The following is a 19,167-nucleotide window of genomic DNA, read 5'->3' as shown; positions in this document are numbered from 1 at the left end:
TGAATATGCATAGGTTCATTAACATATGACGTCTTACACAGGCATACATGTGAACAAAGAGTACCATCTGTGTGTATGTGTGTGTATCAAGATATGGCCCTGTGAACGCCTCCTTAAAAAGCTGGTACTAGGAGTCCAGCGGTCCACCTAAACAAAAGGCTCTTATACTAAAAGAGATACAGATACAATCCTCCTGTACCATAAATCAGGAAGGGAAGGTATGACCTCTCATGGCCTGAGGATGTGTGCATATGCCAGAACACTCTGGAAGGCACACAGAGTCTGAATCTGTGGCAAGATCTGAAAACTGCTGTTCACAAACGCTGTCCATCTAATCTGACTGAGCTGGAGCTGTTTGCAAAGAAGAATGGGCAAAGATTTCAGTCTGTAGATGTGCAAAGCTGGCAGAGACAGACCCTAAAAGTCTGGCAGCTGGAACTGCAGCAAAAGCTGGTTCTACAAAGTATTGACTCAGGGGGCTGAATAATTACGCACACCCCACTTTTCAGTTATTTATGTGTAAAAAAATGTTTGGAATCATGTATGATTTTCGTTCCACTTCTCACGTGTGCACCACTTTGTGTTGGTCTTTCATGTGGAAGTCCAATAACACTGATTCATGTTTGTGGCTGTAATGGGACAAAATGTGGAAAAGTTCAAGGGGGACGAATACTTTTGCAAGCCACTGTGCATTGTCAATGTGGAGCAACCAACCAGCAGGGCAGAAAATATAGTCGTTTGCAGGGGAAGAGCTGGTGCTTTTTTGGTGATTTATCAACAGTGCCTCAATGGACCTTAACCACATGATTGCATATGACCAGCCGGTCCATGTAAGTTAGTCCATGTTTAATTAAAGATTTCCAAGGAAAGCAAGAGAGTAATGGGATAGCGGTTTAACATGTAGGTCAGTGTTGTGAGAAACAACTGGTATGTCATTCCTGTATATCATGCAAAATGTGTGTAGCTAGCTTATTTTTGCTTCTGTTTTCTACATAATTCATGTTTTTGCACATTACTGATAATATATCTAGTATGTAGTAACATTTATATCTGACTCTGTGTGATAAGTTGTTTGTTTTTTCATGTGTTTTTTTGTAGCCCAGAGATACCAACCACATCTGGAAAATGCACATGGTGAAGGGTCAGGAGGGCCTTGGCATAAAGATCACAGGGGGGCGTGGCTCCAAGCGTTCCCCTCATGGCATCATCATTACACATATAGAGGAGGGAGGCGCCATTTACAGGTGAAGTTAGGAAGGAAAAATGTATAAAATACATGGTTTAGTTTATATTTGTTGACCTCTCTCCAACCCCCTTCTGTGTGTGTGTGTGTGTGTGTGTGTGTCTGTTTTACAGGGATGGGCGTCTTCATGCTGGTGATGAGTTACTGATGATTAATAATCAGTCTTTGGTGGGTCTTACTCATCAGGAGGCTGTTGATATCCTCCGCTCTGCTACAGGTCTGGTCCAGTTGGTGGTTGCCAGTAGGGTAAGTGCACAAACACAGACACTGGAGGCATGAGTGAGTTTGAACAGAAAGTGAGCCATTTATTGAGGCTAGAACCATAACATAATTAAAAGGCAAAACGTGAAACTGAGACTAAAGTAACTAATTAATTCTTCAATCTTAAATATGATCAACCTATCTCTAATAATCAGCTATGTACCACAGGCCTTCAAGCTGGCTGTAGTTAAACCTTTACTCAAAAAGCATCTCTAGACCCAGCAGTCTTAGCTAATTATAGGCCAATCTCCAACCTTCCTTTATATCAAACATCCTTGAAAGAGTAGTTGTCAAACAGCTAACAGTTCATCTGCAGAGGTTTATTTGAAGAGTTTCAGTCAGGTTTCAGAGCTCATCACAGCACAGAAACAGCTTTAGTGAAGGTTACAAATGATCTTCTTATGGCCTCTGACAGTGGACTCATCTCTGTGCTTGTCCTGCTAGACCTCAGTGCAGCGTTCGATACTGTCGACCATAATATCCTATTAGAGCGATTAGAACACAGACATCACACGGGGATACAAGTCAGAGAACGGTTGCATTACAGAAAAAAAACACTGAAATATACACTACAATGGGAAAGTACAAGAGGAAAAAAAAGAGACCTCTGCTCATGCTGGGCTATAGAGGACAGCGTGAGAACAGGAAACAAAAAAAATCCTCTGCACAGAAAGCACATAAATGTCCACAGCACAACATTATAGAGCACGTGACCAGCAACAGGGTTGGGTAAGGGATAAGGAGTAATCCCAGGCAACACAGCAGCCATCCTGCCACTGCACGGGCAAAGACCCGCCTCGTGTTCCCAGGAGGCTACAAGCATCGAAGGCATTGGAAGGGGAGGGGGGATGAGTGAGTGCTTATCAGTGTATATGTATGTGTGTGCGTGTCCATAGTTCAGCTGAGACAGTGTCCTTCGCCCTGCCAGGCTAAGTAAACAGTCTTCCAGCCAACCCAGGTGGCCTTGTAGGGAATGGGAAGGAACAGACTCAACACAGTCGTTATCAGGGTGGTGTTGTTCGGCTCCGGCCTTGAGCCCACAGCTGGCGCCGAAGGGGTAGCCGCATTATGATGGTAATTTTTCTTTTGCAAACAACTCGGGAGAATTTCAAGCTGTTTTTAACACTCCGACACTGGTCTCTCAATCTCCCGTTAATAGCTGCGAGTTTCTCCGTGATGTTATTAGCCATCGATTCTGTAGTCTTGTTACTCTTTTTGCTCACATAGCAGATTCTGAGATCTCACGACCGCAGCCAACTGATCCGCGATGTAATCCAGCTTCCGCCCAGAGATGTTGTTCCGAGTGGATTCTTCCCTGATGTAATCCAACATACGCTCAGAGGTGTTATTCTGAGTATTCACTGCGGCTGTAAGCGCCTCCAAGCTCTTAACCATGCTGCATTCAGTGAGCCCTTTCTGAGAAGCCGCACCTCGTCCCATCGTTTCAATCCCAGCGGGCAGCCTTGTGGGGGTTTGAACAGCTGGTTCCGCTTTCTTAATTCTCCAATAAATCAGGGCCAAGCCAGCTCCGATCAGCAAGAACCCTGTTATCATGGTTCCGAATAGGTAGATATCTTCAGCGTCCTCGATCGACAGTCCCGCCAGGCACACGATCCTCCATTTCTGGAGGAAATCAGCCATCCTACGTGCTGTTTGTTTGTACTTATGTACTAGCTTAGGCAGTCCTTGCCAAAGTGGGTTAAAATGTCTTGATGCATGCTCAATCATCCAGGTAAGGAAATCCGAAAGGGAAAAGGAAATTTCGGGGTCCCAGATTTAAGCCCTGTGGGAGTGTCCCCCCCCAAGAGGGACATGGACCCCCTAATGATCCTGAAGAAGCTTCTCAGATGTGAGAGGTGAAACGTCTTCAAGCAACTTAAAGAAGTCCAGATGCTTTTCTTTGCAAGCTCCTTAAACTAGTATGACAGTAGTAGGCTGCATTTTTGAAGGTTTTGTAAAAAATAAGGTTTGCATGTACACATCCATTGTTGTCCTTGCAGGAGGATTCAGATGTAGGCTTTGATCCTTTTCCATCCGCCAGTCTGCCAGACCTTGTCAGCACCTGCAGCTCCACTTCATCCCTGTCCCAGGCTGCTCACACCAAGACTTCCAACAGTAGCACCAGTCTGCACAAGTCCTACATGGTACAAACAGATAATATGTAAAGTGAGACAAATCGTTTTTTGACCTCTTGCTGAATTTGAAAGTTTGCTCACTTAGAATAAAAAGTTTTATGGTAGTTTTATTTTCACTGTGAGGGAGAATATCAACCAACATCCAGGAAGACACGATTTGAAACTTATAAATGAATTTGAATGTCACTGAGTCAGTTAGTAGTGACTCCAGTAGTCAATGCTACCAGAGTCAAATGTTACAGCAGCTCATGAGTGAATGAACAGGATATAATTTCTCCCAACACTTGTATGTAGGGTCAGGGCTTTCACCTCAGCACGCAGGCAGTTCTACTGAGTCGTGCTAATGACCTGCTAATTGTATTCAGGTGTGTTGCAGCAGATGGAAAAGTTTCAGAACAGCGGCCCTCGAGGACTGGAGTTTGACAGCTGTGGTTTAGAGAGGTTCTTTCGACAGCACATGTCCAAGATACACGATCATAATTATAATATTTCTGTCTGAGTCAAAATTGAACTGAATTAAATCAGGACCCTGAGAATCAGAAGTGAAACCCCAAATATAACAGTAAACTTAAACACTGCTGCAAAAAAGATGAAATTAGTGTCGCAGAAAAATCATTAATCTGGTGATTTAGCACGCAGCGAGTGCGCTCGGTGCTGCTTTTAATATCTGTGGTGACGGCTGCACTTTACAGTGTTAAAGCTTTGAACTGAAGTGTTAGAGCGTCGAGTGTTACTGTCCCACAGTCTAATAACAGAAACACAGAAATAGCTTTAGTTTTTTGGCAGATCAGTAAAATGTATTTTACTGTCTGAACAAATATTTGTTGTGTGTTCCTTGGTAGGTGCCAAAGGAGTGTCAGATGTTCATAGCTGCTTACAAAGAGCGTGTGCGTGTCCTTGCAGGTTGATAGCCTGGAGAAATTGGAAGAGCAAAGTCAGGAGGAAACAGCCCAAAGATCCTGCTGCGGCCCCACAGCCACGAAGCTGTGCAGCCGACCCCAGGGTTAGTGTTTCACAGAAACACACTGCTCAGTAACAACAACAACAACAACAACAAGATTTTAAATGTTTCTCTCGACCTAGGAGGGAGCACTCGCCTGGAATCAGTGGGTGAGGATGATGAGCTGTTTGTGGCTAATGGGACGAGCTCCTTTGAAATGGTGGAGAAGCCCGGCCGACGTAAACACTCCCTGCCTCAACAGCTGGACCCGTCTGGAGTGAGACAGGTCAGTCAGTGTCGCAGGTTCTTTCTCCCAGTGTTAGATGAAAAATGGCATGAGCGCTTACCTGAGAAAAATAAATCAGAATGATAGCCTCTTAATGTTGTGTAGCTAGATATACATTAACATAGACCTGTAACGTGTAACAGGAAAAAAGGTATTTTCCTAACGTGTGAAAATGCAAATTATGTCAGAGACTGAGTGAAAGGTCTCATCACTATGTAAATAACTGTTTGGAAATTTATTTGTCAGACTTTGTTTTGCTTCATTCAATTTCCAGGAATATCAGATCATTAAGAAATCAGCTCGCTCCCTGAGCACTGTTCAAGTGGAATCTCCATGGCGACTGGCCCAGCCATCCATTATCTCCAGTATAGTATTAATGAAAGGTCAGGGCAAGGTAAGTGCACTCATTTGGCATGTGTACATGAATAAAGCTTTGAGCCTCTGAAAAGACCCATCTCTCTGCTGTTAATGTGTCCTTACATGATTTGTTAGCATCTGCTTGTGCTGTCTTTCTTCTTAATGATGTAAGTAATGAAAGGGCTCCCACAGTTGGCACAGCCGAAGCAGAGCGGACAGAGACGGATAGATGCAGCATAGACGAACAACAATAATGTTATAAAAGACAGATGAAGAAAATATGTAGACTATACAAAGTAGAACACACACACACAAACATATATATTTATTAATTCCCCTCTCGCGCCTGCGGGCGGTCTATCCTTCAAGCTCGGCCCTCTACCAGAGGCCTGGGAGCGTCCTGCTGTGCAGTATCTTTGCCTGTTTGAATGTTTGACGTGTTGGCCAGTTTGGCCAGTTTGGCTTGTCCATGATGGTTGCTTCTCCTCTCTCTCAGGTACAGCCTCAGGGTGCTGGAGTTGGTGTGAAGCCCTCCATGCATAGTAAAGACCTTCCTTGTCTAGATGCCAGTGGTTTCTGTCTCCTCCTTTAGCCAGCTTATATCCCAGCAGGTTATAATAGTAGATGCTGTTCGCCTCTATCTGGTTCTTACCATTCAGTGGACTCCTCGGGACTTGCCTTATTTTATATAAGTATATAAGTATAAGTATTTGGTGATTGCAGCTTTCTTAGTGACCTCTTCGTGGCCTCTTCGGTTTTCCTACTTACCTGTAGGGTCCCCAGGTACTTGTAGCTGCCCTCGATGTATGCAATGTTGATCCTCTCAGTTCTGACTACCTTCCCTCTCTTTGATATCATCTGACTACACTTCTCCAGTCCGAATGACATCCCGATGTCATTGCTGTATATCCTGGTGGTGTGGATCAGTGAATCGATGTCTCCTTCACTCCTGGCATACAGCTTGATGTCATCCATGTACAGGAGGTGGCTGACAGCTGCTGCGTTCCGTAGTCAGTATCTGTAGACAGTTTTGTTGATGATCTCACTGAGGGGGGTCAGGCCTATGCAGAACAGCAGTGGGGACAGAGCATCTCCTTGGTAGCTCCCGCACTTAGTGGTGAAATATGAGCTTGAAGTTGGCCTCTAGTGTTGTGCGCCACATCCCCATTGAGTTCCTGATGAAGGCTCTTAGGGTCCTGTTGATCTTGTATAGTTCTCAGCATTCCAGGATCCATGTGTGGGGCATTGAGTTACTGGCTCTCTTGTAGTCAGTCCAGGTAGTGCACGGGTTGGTCAGTCTGGTCTTACAGTCCCAGGCGACTGTTCTGTCTATCAGTAGCTGGTGTGTCACCCTTCTCTTTCATATGAGTGCTGCCAGACAACTTCAACCAGCAGGCGTGAACCATGTCAGGGCCTGGAGCTGTGCAACTCTTCATACTGGAGGCCCGTTCTTGGATGGACCACTGTGATGGTCACTGGATCTTGTTCAGGGAGGTTTGATCTGCTCTTAGATCCAGTGGCCACTGAGCATTGCTGTTATGGGTTGCATCCTTCTCCTGTCTGCTCTGGCTCCAGTTCATGTGAGGCTGTTCTCATATTGTAACTCTCTGGTGTACCTCTTCAAGCTGCTGTCTAAGGCTGTGAGCATTTACTTGGCAGTTTTCAAGGCCTCGGGTATGGACAGCCTGCTGTACTTCTTAGGCGTCCCTTTCTTTATCACACCTTTCTGCAGCTCTGATAGTTGGCTAACTTCATTCTAGATTAGCTCGAGTCTCCTTCTCCATGGAGGGCACTGCTCCTTGCTGCTGTTCGTCTTAAAGCCAAACATCTTTGTGATCCCTGCTGCTGTGCTGTAGATCAGCTTGTTGGCTTCCCTGATGATCCCAGTAAGGACTGCCTGTAATGTTGCATTCACTTCTTCTTGTAGACCTTCAGAGGGGACTTCACGTAGTCTTGGTAGTCAGAAACCTGGACCCTCCCTGACTGTGGTCTAGTTTTCCAGCTTCACCAGGTCAGCTTCTCTTGCACTCAATGCACCTCTCGTGGGCTTGGTACCCAATACAGGTGACAGTGATGACATCTCCCCCTGACCTGAAGCCCTGGTTCCCCTTTGCTGTAGCACTTGTGTTGTACCTCATTAGTTGGGATTAGCAGTTCCTTCTATGGAAGGCTGGAACACGGAGCTACTCTTTGTTTCACCGTCAGTCTGGATGTTGGGTATCAAAGACTCCAGAGGTCCCGCATCCTTTCATGTAACCCTTTCGCTGCGTAGTAACCCAGTTCCCAACAGTTTTAGTTTTTCTTCTCTTAGCTGCAGAGTACTGTCTCAGGATTTAAAAGCATTAAATATAAAAACATTATATTTATTGCTGAAGTTTATCAATTAAAACAAAGACATCAGACACTAATTAAAAACTTTAACCCCTCCTATTCTCCTGCAGAGAGGTCTGAGGGATTTTCTATGTGTTGACCTCTAATCTGCACAAGTTACCGTGGTGATTTATCCCAATAAGAAGTAAATCAGCTTCTTCTTAGAGAAGACCCAGGGTTAACCCTGAGGTTACCAGGATAAACCAGATAGTACAGGGTCCTGTTCCAAATGTAGGAAACTCAGATTTACTGTTCCAGAAAGAGACCTGAACTCTGAGTCAGTTACCAGTGTAACTGAAACCTTAACCTGCTCTCTGGCAGATTTTCATCAACAAACGATGGATGTGTTTCTGACTCGGAGCAAACTGGTTTGTGGAAGTTTATGCACAGGATAAAATCACAATTAGATATTAGTTTGCTGCTTTGTGTACTTAACATGAGCACTTTGACGGTGATTCAGTCATCAGTATAGGACGGAAACAGCGATTAGGTCATTGATTTATAATCAGCTCAGAATAAAATCTTCAGTGTCCATCTTTCTAAAGCTGTGGGTGGTGATGCAGCTCCTCCCGGCACTGCAAACATGTACATAACAAATGTCTCAGTCTCAGAGCTAGCTCAAATAGCTTTTGCGCCCAGGGTCCGTTTGTCCTCAAACATATAATATGTCTTTAGTCTGATCTAATACCTGAATTAATCTAAGACAGTGGGGTAAAAGTAACATTTCTGTGTCTTTTATTAGTTGCTCCCAGGTTCTTAAACTTAGATTTTCCTGCAGTTATTATTATTGTTGTTGTTTTTTGTTTGCTTTCACATCTTTATGAAACATAAAGATGATATTTGAAAAACTTAAATAATTATTTAGGTTTTTATCTTTTATTTCTTGTTTCTAATTAGTGAGCTAATTTCCTCTCAGATGTGGAGGTGCATCTACTTGTCTGCAGTTGTTGCCTTTGAAATGTGATTGAAATCTTATTGAAAGCGTAGAAACACTGTCCATACATTACTCTGCATTCATTCATGTTACAGCATTGTTAGATCACGGTGAGTGTCCTTATTTTATTTAAATTTCTGTTTTTCAAGTCATTTTAGTGACAAGCAAAGTAGTTCTCACTCAGTGACACCGTAAGCTAACAGCTAATAAGCTAACAGCTGACTGAGTTCACCATGGTAACTGAGGCAGACTGCTAAGATGTTAAACTGTAGACAGTGTGTTTAGTCTGACATACATACAGTTTGTTTTTACTGCAGTGCTCTCCGTTGTATATGGAGATAACAGTGTCTAATCTTTTACATTTAAGATGAAGGAGCTAAAGAAAAAATCTGAACTAATGAAAAAAGCTCAGTAATTGTTAGGGAAGTGACATGAGCTGGTTAAAGCAAAGAGAAAGTGGTTTGATCATGTAGAGAAATGGCTGAAATTTATTGGAGGAATATCTTGCTGCTCATTCAGAGCAAATGCTGAGTTCTTCTCTTTCTGAAACAATGTCGCAGTGTTTTTGTTCAGGGAAATATTAAGCAGCCTTTTGAAAGCTAGAATTCTTGTTTTGGACTTGTTATCAGCCTCTTGGAAAAATGTCAAACAGACTACTACTAGAACCCTACAGAGTCCAGACGAGGTGTTTTCTGTTTTTTGTTTTTTTTTAATTTCATTTTCTTATTTATGTTAAGTAATAGCTGGACTACAAAACATTTCTGATTTGAGTATCAATGTTAACCAAGAAGGTACTGATCAAAATATTGAAGTTCTGATAAACTTCAACATTATTTTTTTAACGATGATTTATTGATTTTTTTGGAACAATACAAACAGCAACAAATCAGCACAGCCAAATAGAAATAATAAGAAGAGAAGAACTAAACAAATACAGGTACATGAGTTATAGATGTACATGTCTGGCTCAGAATATGTACAGCATTCCACATTTCAAGTCAAGGGAAAGAAAAAAGAAAGAAAAAGGGGAGAGAAAAAAAGTGAATAAAGACATTAATTATTGTGTTTAAAAACAAAATGTGATCCCCTTTATGTAATAGCACAGCAAGGTCACGAGGTAGGTGATCAAGCAAAGGCCGCCATATCCTACAGAATGCATCAATTCAATTCAATTCAATTCAGTTTTATTTATATAGCGCCAAATCACAACAAAAGTCGCCTCAAGGCGCTTCATAGATACAGAGAAAAACCCAACAATCATATGACCCCCTATGAGCAGCACTTTGGCGACAGTGGGAAGGAAAAACTCCCTTTTAACAGGAAGAAACCTCCAGCAGAACCAGGCTCAGGGAGGGGCGGGGCCATTTGCTGTGATTGGTTGGGGTGAGAGAAGGAAGACAGGATAAAGACATGCTGTGGAAGAGAGACAGAGGTTAATAACAGATATGATTCAATGCAGAGAGGTCTGTTAATACATAGTGAGTGAGAAAGGTGACTGGAAAGGAAAAACTCAATGCCAGAGGTGTGGACTCGAGTCACATGACTTGGACTCGAGTCAGACTCGAGTCATTAATTTTATGACTTTAGACTTGACTTGAAAAAATGTTCTAAGACTTGTGACTTGACTTGGACTTTTACACCAATGACTTGGGACTTGAATTGGACTTGAACCGGTTTACTTGAAAAGACTTGATATTTTACCCCAAATATAAAATTTAACACGCATATTATATGGAGATTGAAAATGTGACGTCATTCACGGGTAGAACCGCAAAGGATTCTGGGAACTCGTGGCAAGAGGTACTAGCGCACGCAGGCTTTCAATTAAAATCAGTCACACAGCGATAAAAAGAAACACAAAAATAGCAAGAAGCTGTTGTATTATTAACTGCAATAGCCGGTCGCATGACAGCCACGGGAAGCCGACGGGTAAAGAGATCGGTTGTTATCGGATTACGTCGTTGAAGAGAAATTGTTCGAGCCATGTTTCCGAAGTAACAAAGAGGCGACTGGATTGCAGCCATTCTAAGACCAAATATAACGTCCCAGAACCCTCCAGCTCACAGGTTAGTCTGCTCCAAGCATTTACACGAAGGTCAGTCTGCTGTTGTAGTTAATACGTCATTTTTCTTAACATAATTGGTGATATAGGTTACAAGCAAGTCTGGCGCTGAACAGAAATTGTCGCGCTATGCTCCTTTATTTATTGTGCATAAATAGTGAATTGTCCTGACACAATATTGCGTTTCGCTTCTGTTATTATGATACATTGACAAAAACATATACTTTTATTCACAGGATAAAACAGGTTTGTATCACTAATTGTCCAGTACGATTACAGCATACAGTATTATTGTCACTGCTACATTTCTGTGATGCTACCAGAAATTATTTCTACTACTAATTAATTACCGTTGAGCTCAAAGGTCCTATTAATAAACGGTTAAGGAATGTGTATTTATGACGACGATTTGTGAGACTGGTAAACTTATGATACGTACGATGGTCTTTCGTTCTACACGGTGCATTTCAAGGTCCTGCACCCATCCGTCGGTAAACTGTACCTGGGCTTGTTGCAGTGACCTGAAGTTACTAAACTTCATGAGTGTGTGCACTCACTCCAAGAACCGTATGATTATAAATATGCATATAAATATGCTACGATGAGATAGCTGACTTCATCTAACTAGCAAATGTTGTCCAGGCTACGTTGGTGATGCAGTTTTTTTTTAATGTGTATGATATTTTTGTCATGCGATTTTAAAGCCGGTCCTACAACCGCATCCAAGAATAACATGCAGCTTATCTCAGAACTGTCGGTGAAAATTATTCTTGGAGCTAGGTTTAATTGAGCTGCATTTTAAAGAGGTGCAATTTCACAATTTGTGTATATTTTCTAAGTTCACTATTTTGTCATGTGTTGAGAAAAACACAGATTTAAAAATTACATGGTCTAATATTTACATTTAGCATAACTGCAACATGCTTTTTTTCGTTTTTTTGAATGACTCGAAAGGACTTGAAATTCAAAGTTTCAGACTTGTGACTTGACTCGGACTTTTACACCAGTGACTTGAGACTCGACTCTGACTTGCCTGACATTACTTGAGACTTGATTTGAGACTTGAGGATAAAGACTTGAGACTTACTTGAGACTTGCAAAACAATGACTTGGTCCCACCTCTGCTCAATGCATCATGGGAATCCCCCGGCAGCCTACGTCTATTGCAGCATAACTAAGGGAGGATTCAGGGTCACCTGGTCCAGCCCTAACTATATGCTTTAGCATATTGTTTATTTTAGCATCACTTTAGCATCACAATTTATGATGGCACTAAGGCGCTCCATTGGCAGCACCTTGAACGTTTCTCTGTACCATTGTGTAACAGTGAGGCGCCGTCTCTGAATCCATTGAAACAGTACACATCGCCTCGCTAAATGTAAAAGTTTACCTAACGAAAGCATCTGCACAGAAGACACAGAGAGCCCTTCTATAGACAGACCCAGAACGAACAGCACAGGGTTCAGTGGGATCGTCTGCTGAAAGATTGAGCGAAGCTCTATAGCAATGTTTTTCCAAAATCTAAAGGACATTGCCATATGCAATGGTAGTAAGTCCCCACATCCGTATTGCACTTTACACAAAGAGGAGAAATCTGAGGATGAATTTTATTTAGAAACTCTGGCGTACGCTGCAGTCTGTGTACGAATCTGTAACGGCTTTCCTGGAGTCGGTTACAGGAAAACAATTTCTTGGCAGATCTAAAAGGTTTGGACCATGCTTCTGCACTAAGCTGAACTTCGAGCAGTCATCAAATATACTAATGCCAATACCTGGAGGGAAAGCTTTATTCCTAATTAGAGGCTGCAGTGCACTAGAGAAACCTCTTCTTCCCATGTGGGCAGCAATATCATGCCAAACCTTAAATGTAGGCATCAAAATAAAATGATTTCTGACACCAAGAGGAAGGTCAGCCAGACCAATAGATAAAAGACAGAGGCGAAAGAGGGTCACAGCACCAAGTATCTACTGGTGGCTCGCCTTGGTATAGAAAGGAACCACCCTGAGATTATTTGTGCGTGGCAAGCCCAGTAATAATATAGAAGGTTATGAAGCGCCTGCCCCCCCTCATCTGTAGGCAGTTGTAAAATCTGTATCTTTTGTCTAGATTTCTTCCCATGCCATATACATTTAGGAAGATATCCCTCAATCTCTGAGAATGTTTTTCTGTTGATCCTGAGAGGCAACATTTATATGGGATATAATATTCTGGGTAAAACATTCATTCTGATTAAACTGGGGGGGGGTCAAACAAAATTCTACTTTTAAGTTCATCAGTTTAAAAAAAACTTCAGGCAGTCGGTGACCTCAGGTGTTTTAAGTTCTGCTGACTTCTCCAGGTTTACAGTGTAACAGTTAGCTGGATGAAGCTTTAGATGCTGAGCATTGATCATGTGTCGTGTCACAGATCGCTCACGTTGAATGAAGAAAGGCTGTCACGGTTACAGCTTGGAGAAACTGAACTGCGCTAACAACTAAAGTGAGTTTTTAAGTGCAGCTGGAGAACGTGTCCGCATTTTGAAAGCTGATAACAGATCAGCTTTCAGAAACACTAGAAACTGTAAGTGCCAGTCCATTTCTTTACTTGTCATGTTAACAATCCATTCAAATTTGACTGACATCCACCAAGGTCTTGAAGGTTCATCATTTATTGGTTGAAAACTGACAGAAACCTTGTACCCCAGGAACTGTGTACTGTCAGACTGTCATTAGCAGTCGTTTAAAACTACGTGTTATAGCTGTACGATATACATTCTGCTGCCTTTGTTGGTATTGGCAACATTTAGGACATGATACTGGCATATGGGGACTGTAAATATCACATTCTAATATCATTTCACATTTAAACTCTGACCTCACGTTTACATTTTACATCTGCTGTTCTTTACGTTGATGCCAAAATGTGTTATTTTTACTACAAATCTCCTAAAGTACAAACAAAGGACACAAAAATACAGTTCCAGCCTGTGTCATGGTCCTGGGTCTGTGACCCATGTTTCTAGGTTTCCTATGTTCTCATTTAGCATTGTTTAGTTTCCTCATTCTTCCTGCTTTAATCATTTGTATTTCTGGTTGTGAGTTCTTGTTCATTTAGTCTGTTGCTGTTTGTGCCTCCCAATTCAATTCAATTTCTTTATTGTCCCACATGGAGAAATTAGTTTAGCAGCAGGAGGATAACAATAAACAGAACAATACTATAAAATAATAATAACAATAATAATGATAGAAAGTTCAAGGACAATTATTTGCCATTAAGGAGACAAGACGCAGTAGGGATAAAAGAGACCTGGAGTCCTCACAGGTACTCTATAACGGCGGCCGGAAGGCAACAACTCAAACTCACTGTGAAGTGGATGGTTCACACAATTAATAATAGAATGAGCCTTTCTAAGCACATTTCTATTGTAAATGGCCAAAAGTTCATCTTGCCAGCGCCCTGAAATTTCGCTAGCAGTTTTTACCAGAAGTCCCAACCGATTCTTGTTCTTCACCGTCAGGTTACCAAACCAGGCAGCGATACAAAAGGACATCACAGATTCGATAAAACTTCTATAAAACAAGGACAATATCTGAGATGAGACATTAAAAGATCTTATTTTCCTTAAAAAGAACAGTCTTTGTTGAACTTTTTTAGTAGTGGCATCAGCATGAGATTCAAAACACAGTTTATGGTCAAGTACCACACCTAGATATTTATAACTCTCAACGATCCCAACATTGGCAGTTTTAATGATAGTGGGTGATGAGCTATAAGAGGACTTCCTAAAATCAATAATCATGTCATTAGTTTTTTCCCTGTGTCTATCATGTCTATCATGTATGTTTAGTTCTGTCTCTGTTCCCCGTGTTCATCCTGTTTTACTTTGAAAGTCTAACGTCCTGTGTTTAGTGTATTGCTTCCTGCCCGTCTCCCTCCCAGTGGTGTTCCCTGTGTGTTTCAACTTCCCTTGTTGGCCCTCTTTGTATTTAAGCCCTTTGTGGTTCTCTGGTTGTTGCTGGATTGTCTGATTCTTACACATCTCTTGTCTATGCCCCCAGAGCACTCAAAGCACATTGTACAACATGCCACATTCACCCATTCACACAAGCATTTTCTTCTATGCTTTTCAGTGCTTCCTAGCTAACAGTCACACACATTCACACTCCCATGGATGCATCGGAGAGCAACTTGGGGTTAGTGTCTTCTTTTTGCTGTCCTCTTGGACCGAGAGGCTATCATTGTCCAAGAGGACAGGCATGCACATGCAAATCCAGACCATCTTAGACTGCAGCAGGCTTGCAAAAGTACATTTACCTTAGAGACACTGTTGTACCAATTCATATGAGGCAGGGCTGGTGAAACTGATCTAGTAGCTTGACGCGTCTACAGTAGAGTCACACCCATACCCACACCTCGTCTCGGAACAGAGGACGCCATCATCTACCTGCTCAATCGTGTCTACACCCATCTGGACCAGCCGGCGAGCACTGTGAGGGTCATGTTTTTTGACTTTTCCAGTGCTTTCAACACCATCAGGCCGACCCTCCTGGGTGATAAGTTAGCAGCGATGCAGGTGGATGCTTCTCTGGTGTCCTGGATTGTTGATTACCTGACAGGAAGACCACAATATGTACGTCTCCCACAGTGTGTGTCTGACAAGGTGATTAGCAACACAGGGGCACCACAGGGGACTGTCCTCTCCCCCTTCCTCTTCACCCTCTACACCACAGACTTCAGCCACTGCACAGAGACCTGCCATCTTCAGAAGTTTTCTGATGACTCTGCGGTGGTTGGATGCATCAGCAGGGATGATGAGACAGAGTCCCGGGCTGTGGTCGACTCCTTTGTCACGTGGTGTGAGCAGAATCATCTGCAGCTCAACGTGGCAAAGACCAAGGAACTGATCGTGGACTTCAGGAAGACCAGGAAACACTTGACCCCTGTTTCAATCCAGGGGGTCAGTGTTGACATTGTGGAGGACTATAAATACCTTGGAGTACACATTGACAATAAACTGGACTGGGCTAAAAACACCACAGCACTTTACAGGAAGGGCCAGAGTCGTCTCTATTTTTTGAGGCGACTGAGGTCCTTCAACATCTGCCAGAAAATGCTGAGGATTTTCTATGAGTCTGTTGTGGCCAGTGCGATCCTCTATGCTGTTGCATGCTGGGGGAGCAGGCTGAGGGTCGCAGATGCCAACAGACTTAATAAACTGATCCGTAAGGCCAGCAATGTTGTGGGGATGGAGCTGGACTCCCTCAAGGTGGTGTCGGAGAGGCGGATGCTGTCCAAGATAAAGACAATGTTGGATAACACCTCCCACCCACTCCATGACATGCTGGTCAGTCACAGGAGCTCGTTCAGTGAGAGACTGAGATTACCGAAAAGCACCACTGAACGACACAGGAAATCATTCCTGCCTGTGGCCATCTCCCTGTACAACGCATCCACTTAACACACTGTTTGCTGCTACAACTACACATGTTTCTTTTCCAACTATTTATTTATGAGTGACTTATGTATGTATGTATGTATATATATGTATATATTGTACTATTCTTAGTTAGCGTATTGTCTGTCTTGTCTTAATGTTGGTTTAAAATGGAGCACTGTAACAAAAAATAATTTCCCCCAGGGATCAATAAAGTATTCTGATTCTGATTCTGATTCTGATACAACAGTGCTGTCAGGCCTACTGCTCTCTGTTTGGTGGACTTCACTTTCAACCCTTCTGTTCCGTACTCGCTTGTGGAGTTGTGAAGTCTTCCTGTGGCTGGACAGCAGGTGGCAGGGTTTAGCCCGCAGCCAAAACCATAAGCAGTGCTTTGTCACAAAGGCCCTTTGCAGTATGTGGCTGCAGGATCTTCTGACTGTGTTTACTTCCATAAGCTTTTCAAAGTAAACCCACATTGTGCAGTCGACTGTCATCCTGTAGTAGAGACTGACCTCTGACCTGTGTTACATCATTGTTATCAACTGAAACATTTTACATTCACACTTTACTTTGTTAATGATGTTTTCACTGCAACTTTCAATATATCTGGTAGGAACTTCTACCGACCTTGATATCTATGTAAGGAGAAAAGAAACCTATGCATGGCGATACATCTAAATGTGCGCTGTCATGTGTCACTACTAAAAGCTGTGATGATAACACTGAACCCTTGGTTCCTGCTGTTCTGCCTGACTCCAACTCCCACAGGGCCTTGGGTTCAGTATTGTTGGTGGGCAGGACTCAGCACGTGGTCAGATGGGCATCTTTGTCAGGACAATATTCCCCCACGGTGCTGCGGCAGCTGATGGACGGCTGAAGGAGGGTATTACTTCCTGTTCATTCTGTGTTACTGACTTGGAAGGAAAAGCTTGACAGCACCTGGCAGAGATCATTACCTACTAACGGTGATTTTATGCCTCCCCACACAGGAGACGAGATTCTGGAGGTGAACGGAGAGTCTCTGCAAGGACTCACACACCAACAGGCCATCCAAATCTTCAAGGTTGGCTTTCAGCGTTTATATTTCATCAACAATGTAAAGAATGTTAAACTTGAACTGTTGTCTCCTCCTGATGGTGGTGAGAGTAATTACACCAATGCCACTGACGTCTGTATCCAGCTGCTGACATTATGCTGTAATCTGCTTGAACTATTGCAGTTTTTGTAGATTGCTTCTGTACACAGTTATCGTGGTGTACAACTTCAAAATGACTAGATACCCGAGTGTTACTGTGGGATACTGTGAGCGAAAGCAGAAGCGAAGCGACTGTGAGTAGAGCAGGTGAACAATGACGTTCAAACCCCGTCCCAAATGTCCTCTGCCCTGTCGCTGTGACTTTAACTCGCTCACATTTGTTAAAAGTGCAGGAGTCATTGACAAAGAACACTATTATAAAAAAACCTCCTCTGCATTTTCCCAAACTTTACGACAAAGTTTAAATGAGGGATTTTTGCTTTTTCTTATTTTAGTGCATGTTGTTAGGCTGCTGTGCTTCATTTGCATGACATTGTCCCTTAATGATAATAAGGAGCCCCTCTCTCTGCCTGTCTGTAAAACCTGTCTGTAGTGAATCTCATTGATGTGTTTTGTCCTCTTATAAAGTTACAAACAAAAGATTTGTCTGATTTTTAGATTATCGTTAAAACCCCATTTTTAAAAGTATGTAATGTGTTACTAAAACGGTTGATTTTTGACATTTGCAGACTTTGTGACATGGTGTTGTATTTATAAAAGAGTGTAGCTGTTCTGTAGTTGATGGAATGAGCTGACAGGTCAGAACAGGCCCGTCTTCAGCACAGAGCTGCGTTCGTGAAACTCTGACATCACAATATTACACCTTTTATTTGGGGGTCACTGTGAGAGCATACACTGTCCTCTGTGAAAGAAATTGTTGTTCAGCAGAACAACAAAAGTGAATATCAAGTAGGAAAATCCTAAATTTATGGAATTCCCCTTGTAGTCTTGACATTTCTTTGGCTGTTTCCTGTTGTCAGGATGCACCTTTGTTAGTTTGTTTTCTCAGTCCTGGTCCACATTTCCAAAGACATCATCCCAGCACAGCTGATAAGTTCCACACTCACGCACATGCTTCTGTTAACGCTGGTCTAATAAACTTTAGCTGGCAACGTTAAAACTGAGTGTGACAAAACATTTGTTTGGACAGAAATGATTTAAAATGATTTAAAAACTCTCAAAGAGCACCTGGAACACCTTCATAAAGCCTCAAAAGCACTTTAAAATAAAAATTAGTTGAAAGTCTGGCCTCATATGCTAGTATCCTAACAAATTTCCCACGTGTGGGACTAATAAAGGTTATCTTATCTTATCTTATAAAGAAATGATGGGTCGGCCAAGACCTCTGCATAACTTACAGTTTTTTCTGATTGCTTAAGCACATGTTATGTAACTATTGGCTAATTTAGCAAAACTCTACACACAAATAAAACAACCTGTCACCCAATCATCAAAACATTGTAGTTCTCTTGCAAAAGCAAACACAGCTAGATTAACTCTTCACACCTTTGTAAAAATGGTGTTTCCGTATCAAACAGTACACACAAGCCATCATCTACTAAGCACACAATGCGCCAACTGCACACTGATGGTATGAATACAAAACACATCTGGCGTTTGCCTTCCCTGTGCACAAGGTAGGCTATGTCAGTTTGAGCTCATACTTCTGTCATAGATCCGTAAGCATGGAGGGATCCAAACTTCAAGTACTGCTGTTTATTCACACACATCAAAACAAACACAAGTGTTTATTTCCAAGTATAGGATTATTTGCAATCGCCATAATGACTATATGGGTTACGTGGTCTGCAGTGAACATGCTTCCTCTGCCCCCTCCTCGTCTTCCTCTTGCTCCTCCTTGTCCTTGTCGTCCTCTTCATCCTACTTCTTCACCTCCACGTCCTCTTCCTCGGCCTCCTCTACTTCTCACTCTTTCTGCTCCCTCCATTGTACTCCGCACACACAGCTTACCTGGATTATAGTGCTTAGGCTGATTGCAAAGTGAACGAATTATCTAAGAAAGTTTTCACATGTGAAAGTGTGCCAGACAGTTGGCAAATTAGTGTTAATGATAGCCATACATGTGT

The 19,167-nt window shown here is 42.5% G+C and overlaps 1 protein-coding gene across 4 annotated transcripts in view; it reads left to right on the top strand.

Moving 5' to 3' along the window:
• The window catches only part of pdzd2 (PDZ domain containing 2), a 94,725-nt gene that overhangs the window by 46,148 nt on the left and 29,410 nt on the right, over positions 1 to 19,167 (top strand). For 3 of the 4 annotated variants that reach the window (XR_014894566.1, XM_085293217.1, XM_085293218.1), the window contains 8 exons: positions 1,099 to 1,244; positions 1,357 to 1,489; positions 3,505 to 3,648; positions 4,543 to 4,642; positions 4,723 to 4,865; positions 5,140 to 5,259; positions 16,774 to 16,888; positions 16,995 to 17,068. Coding sequence is in view for 3 of the 4 variants with exons in the window: in XM_085293217.1 (XP_085149343.1) it covers positions 1,099 to 1,244; positions 1,357 to 1,489; positions 3,505 to 3,648; positions 4,543 to 4,642; positions 4,723 to 4,865; positions 5,140 to 5,259; positions 16,774 to 16,888; positions 16,995 to 17,068 (975 nt within the window). In the remaining variant the exon portion in view is untranslated. Of the gene's footprint in view, positions 1 to 1,098; positions 1,245 to 1,356; positions 1,490 to 2,381; positions 2,579 to 3,504; positions 3,649 to 4,542; positions 4,643 to 4,722; positions 4,866 to 5,139; positions 5,260 to 16,773; positions 16,889 to 16,994; positions 17,069 to 19,167 lie in introns of those variants that run through there. The other variant, XM_085293219.1, reaches the window with a different exon arrangement.

This window comes from Mchenga conophoros, linkage group LG12 (genome assembly GCF_057382185.1).
Source record: "Mchenga conophoros isolate Kocher_MC1m ecotype Shallow Benthic linkage group LG12, M_conophoros_male_GT1.1, whole genome shotgun sequence".
In the NCBI taxonomy this organism is placed as follows: Eukaryota; Metazoa; Chordata; class Actinopteri; order Cichliformes; family Cichlidae; genus Mchenga; species Mchenga conophoros.
The sequence above is the reverse complement of the archived record's forward strand: the minus strand, read 5'-3'. Positions and strand labels throughout refer to the sequence as shown.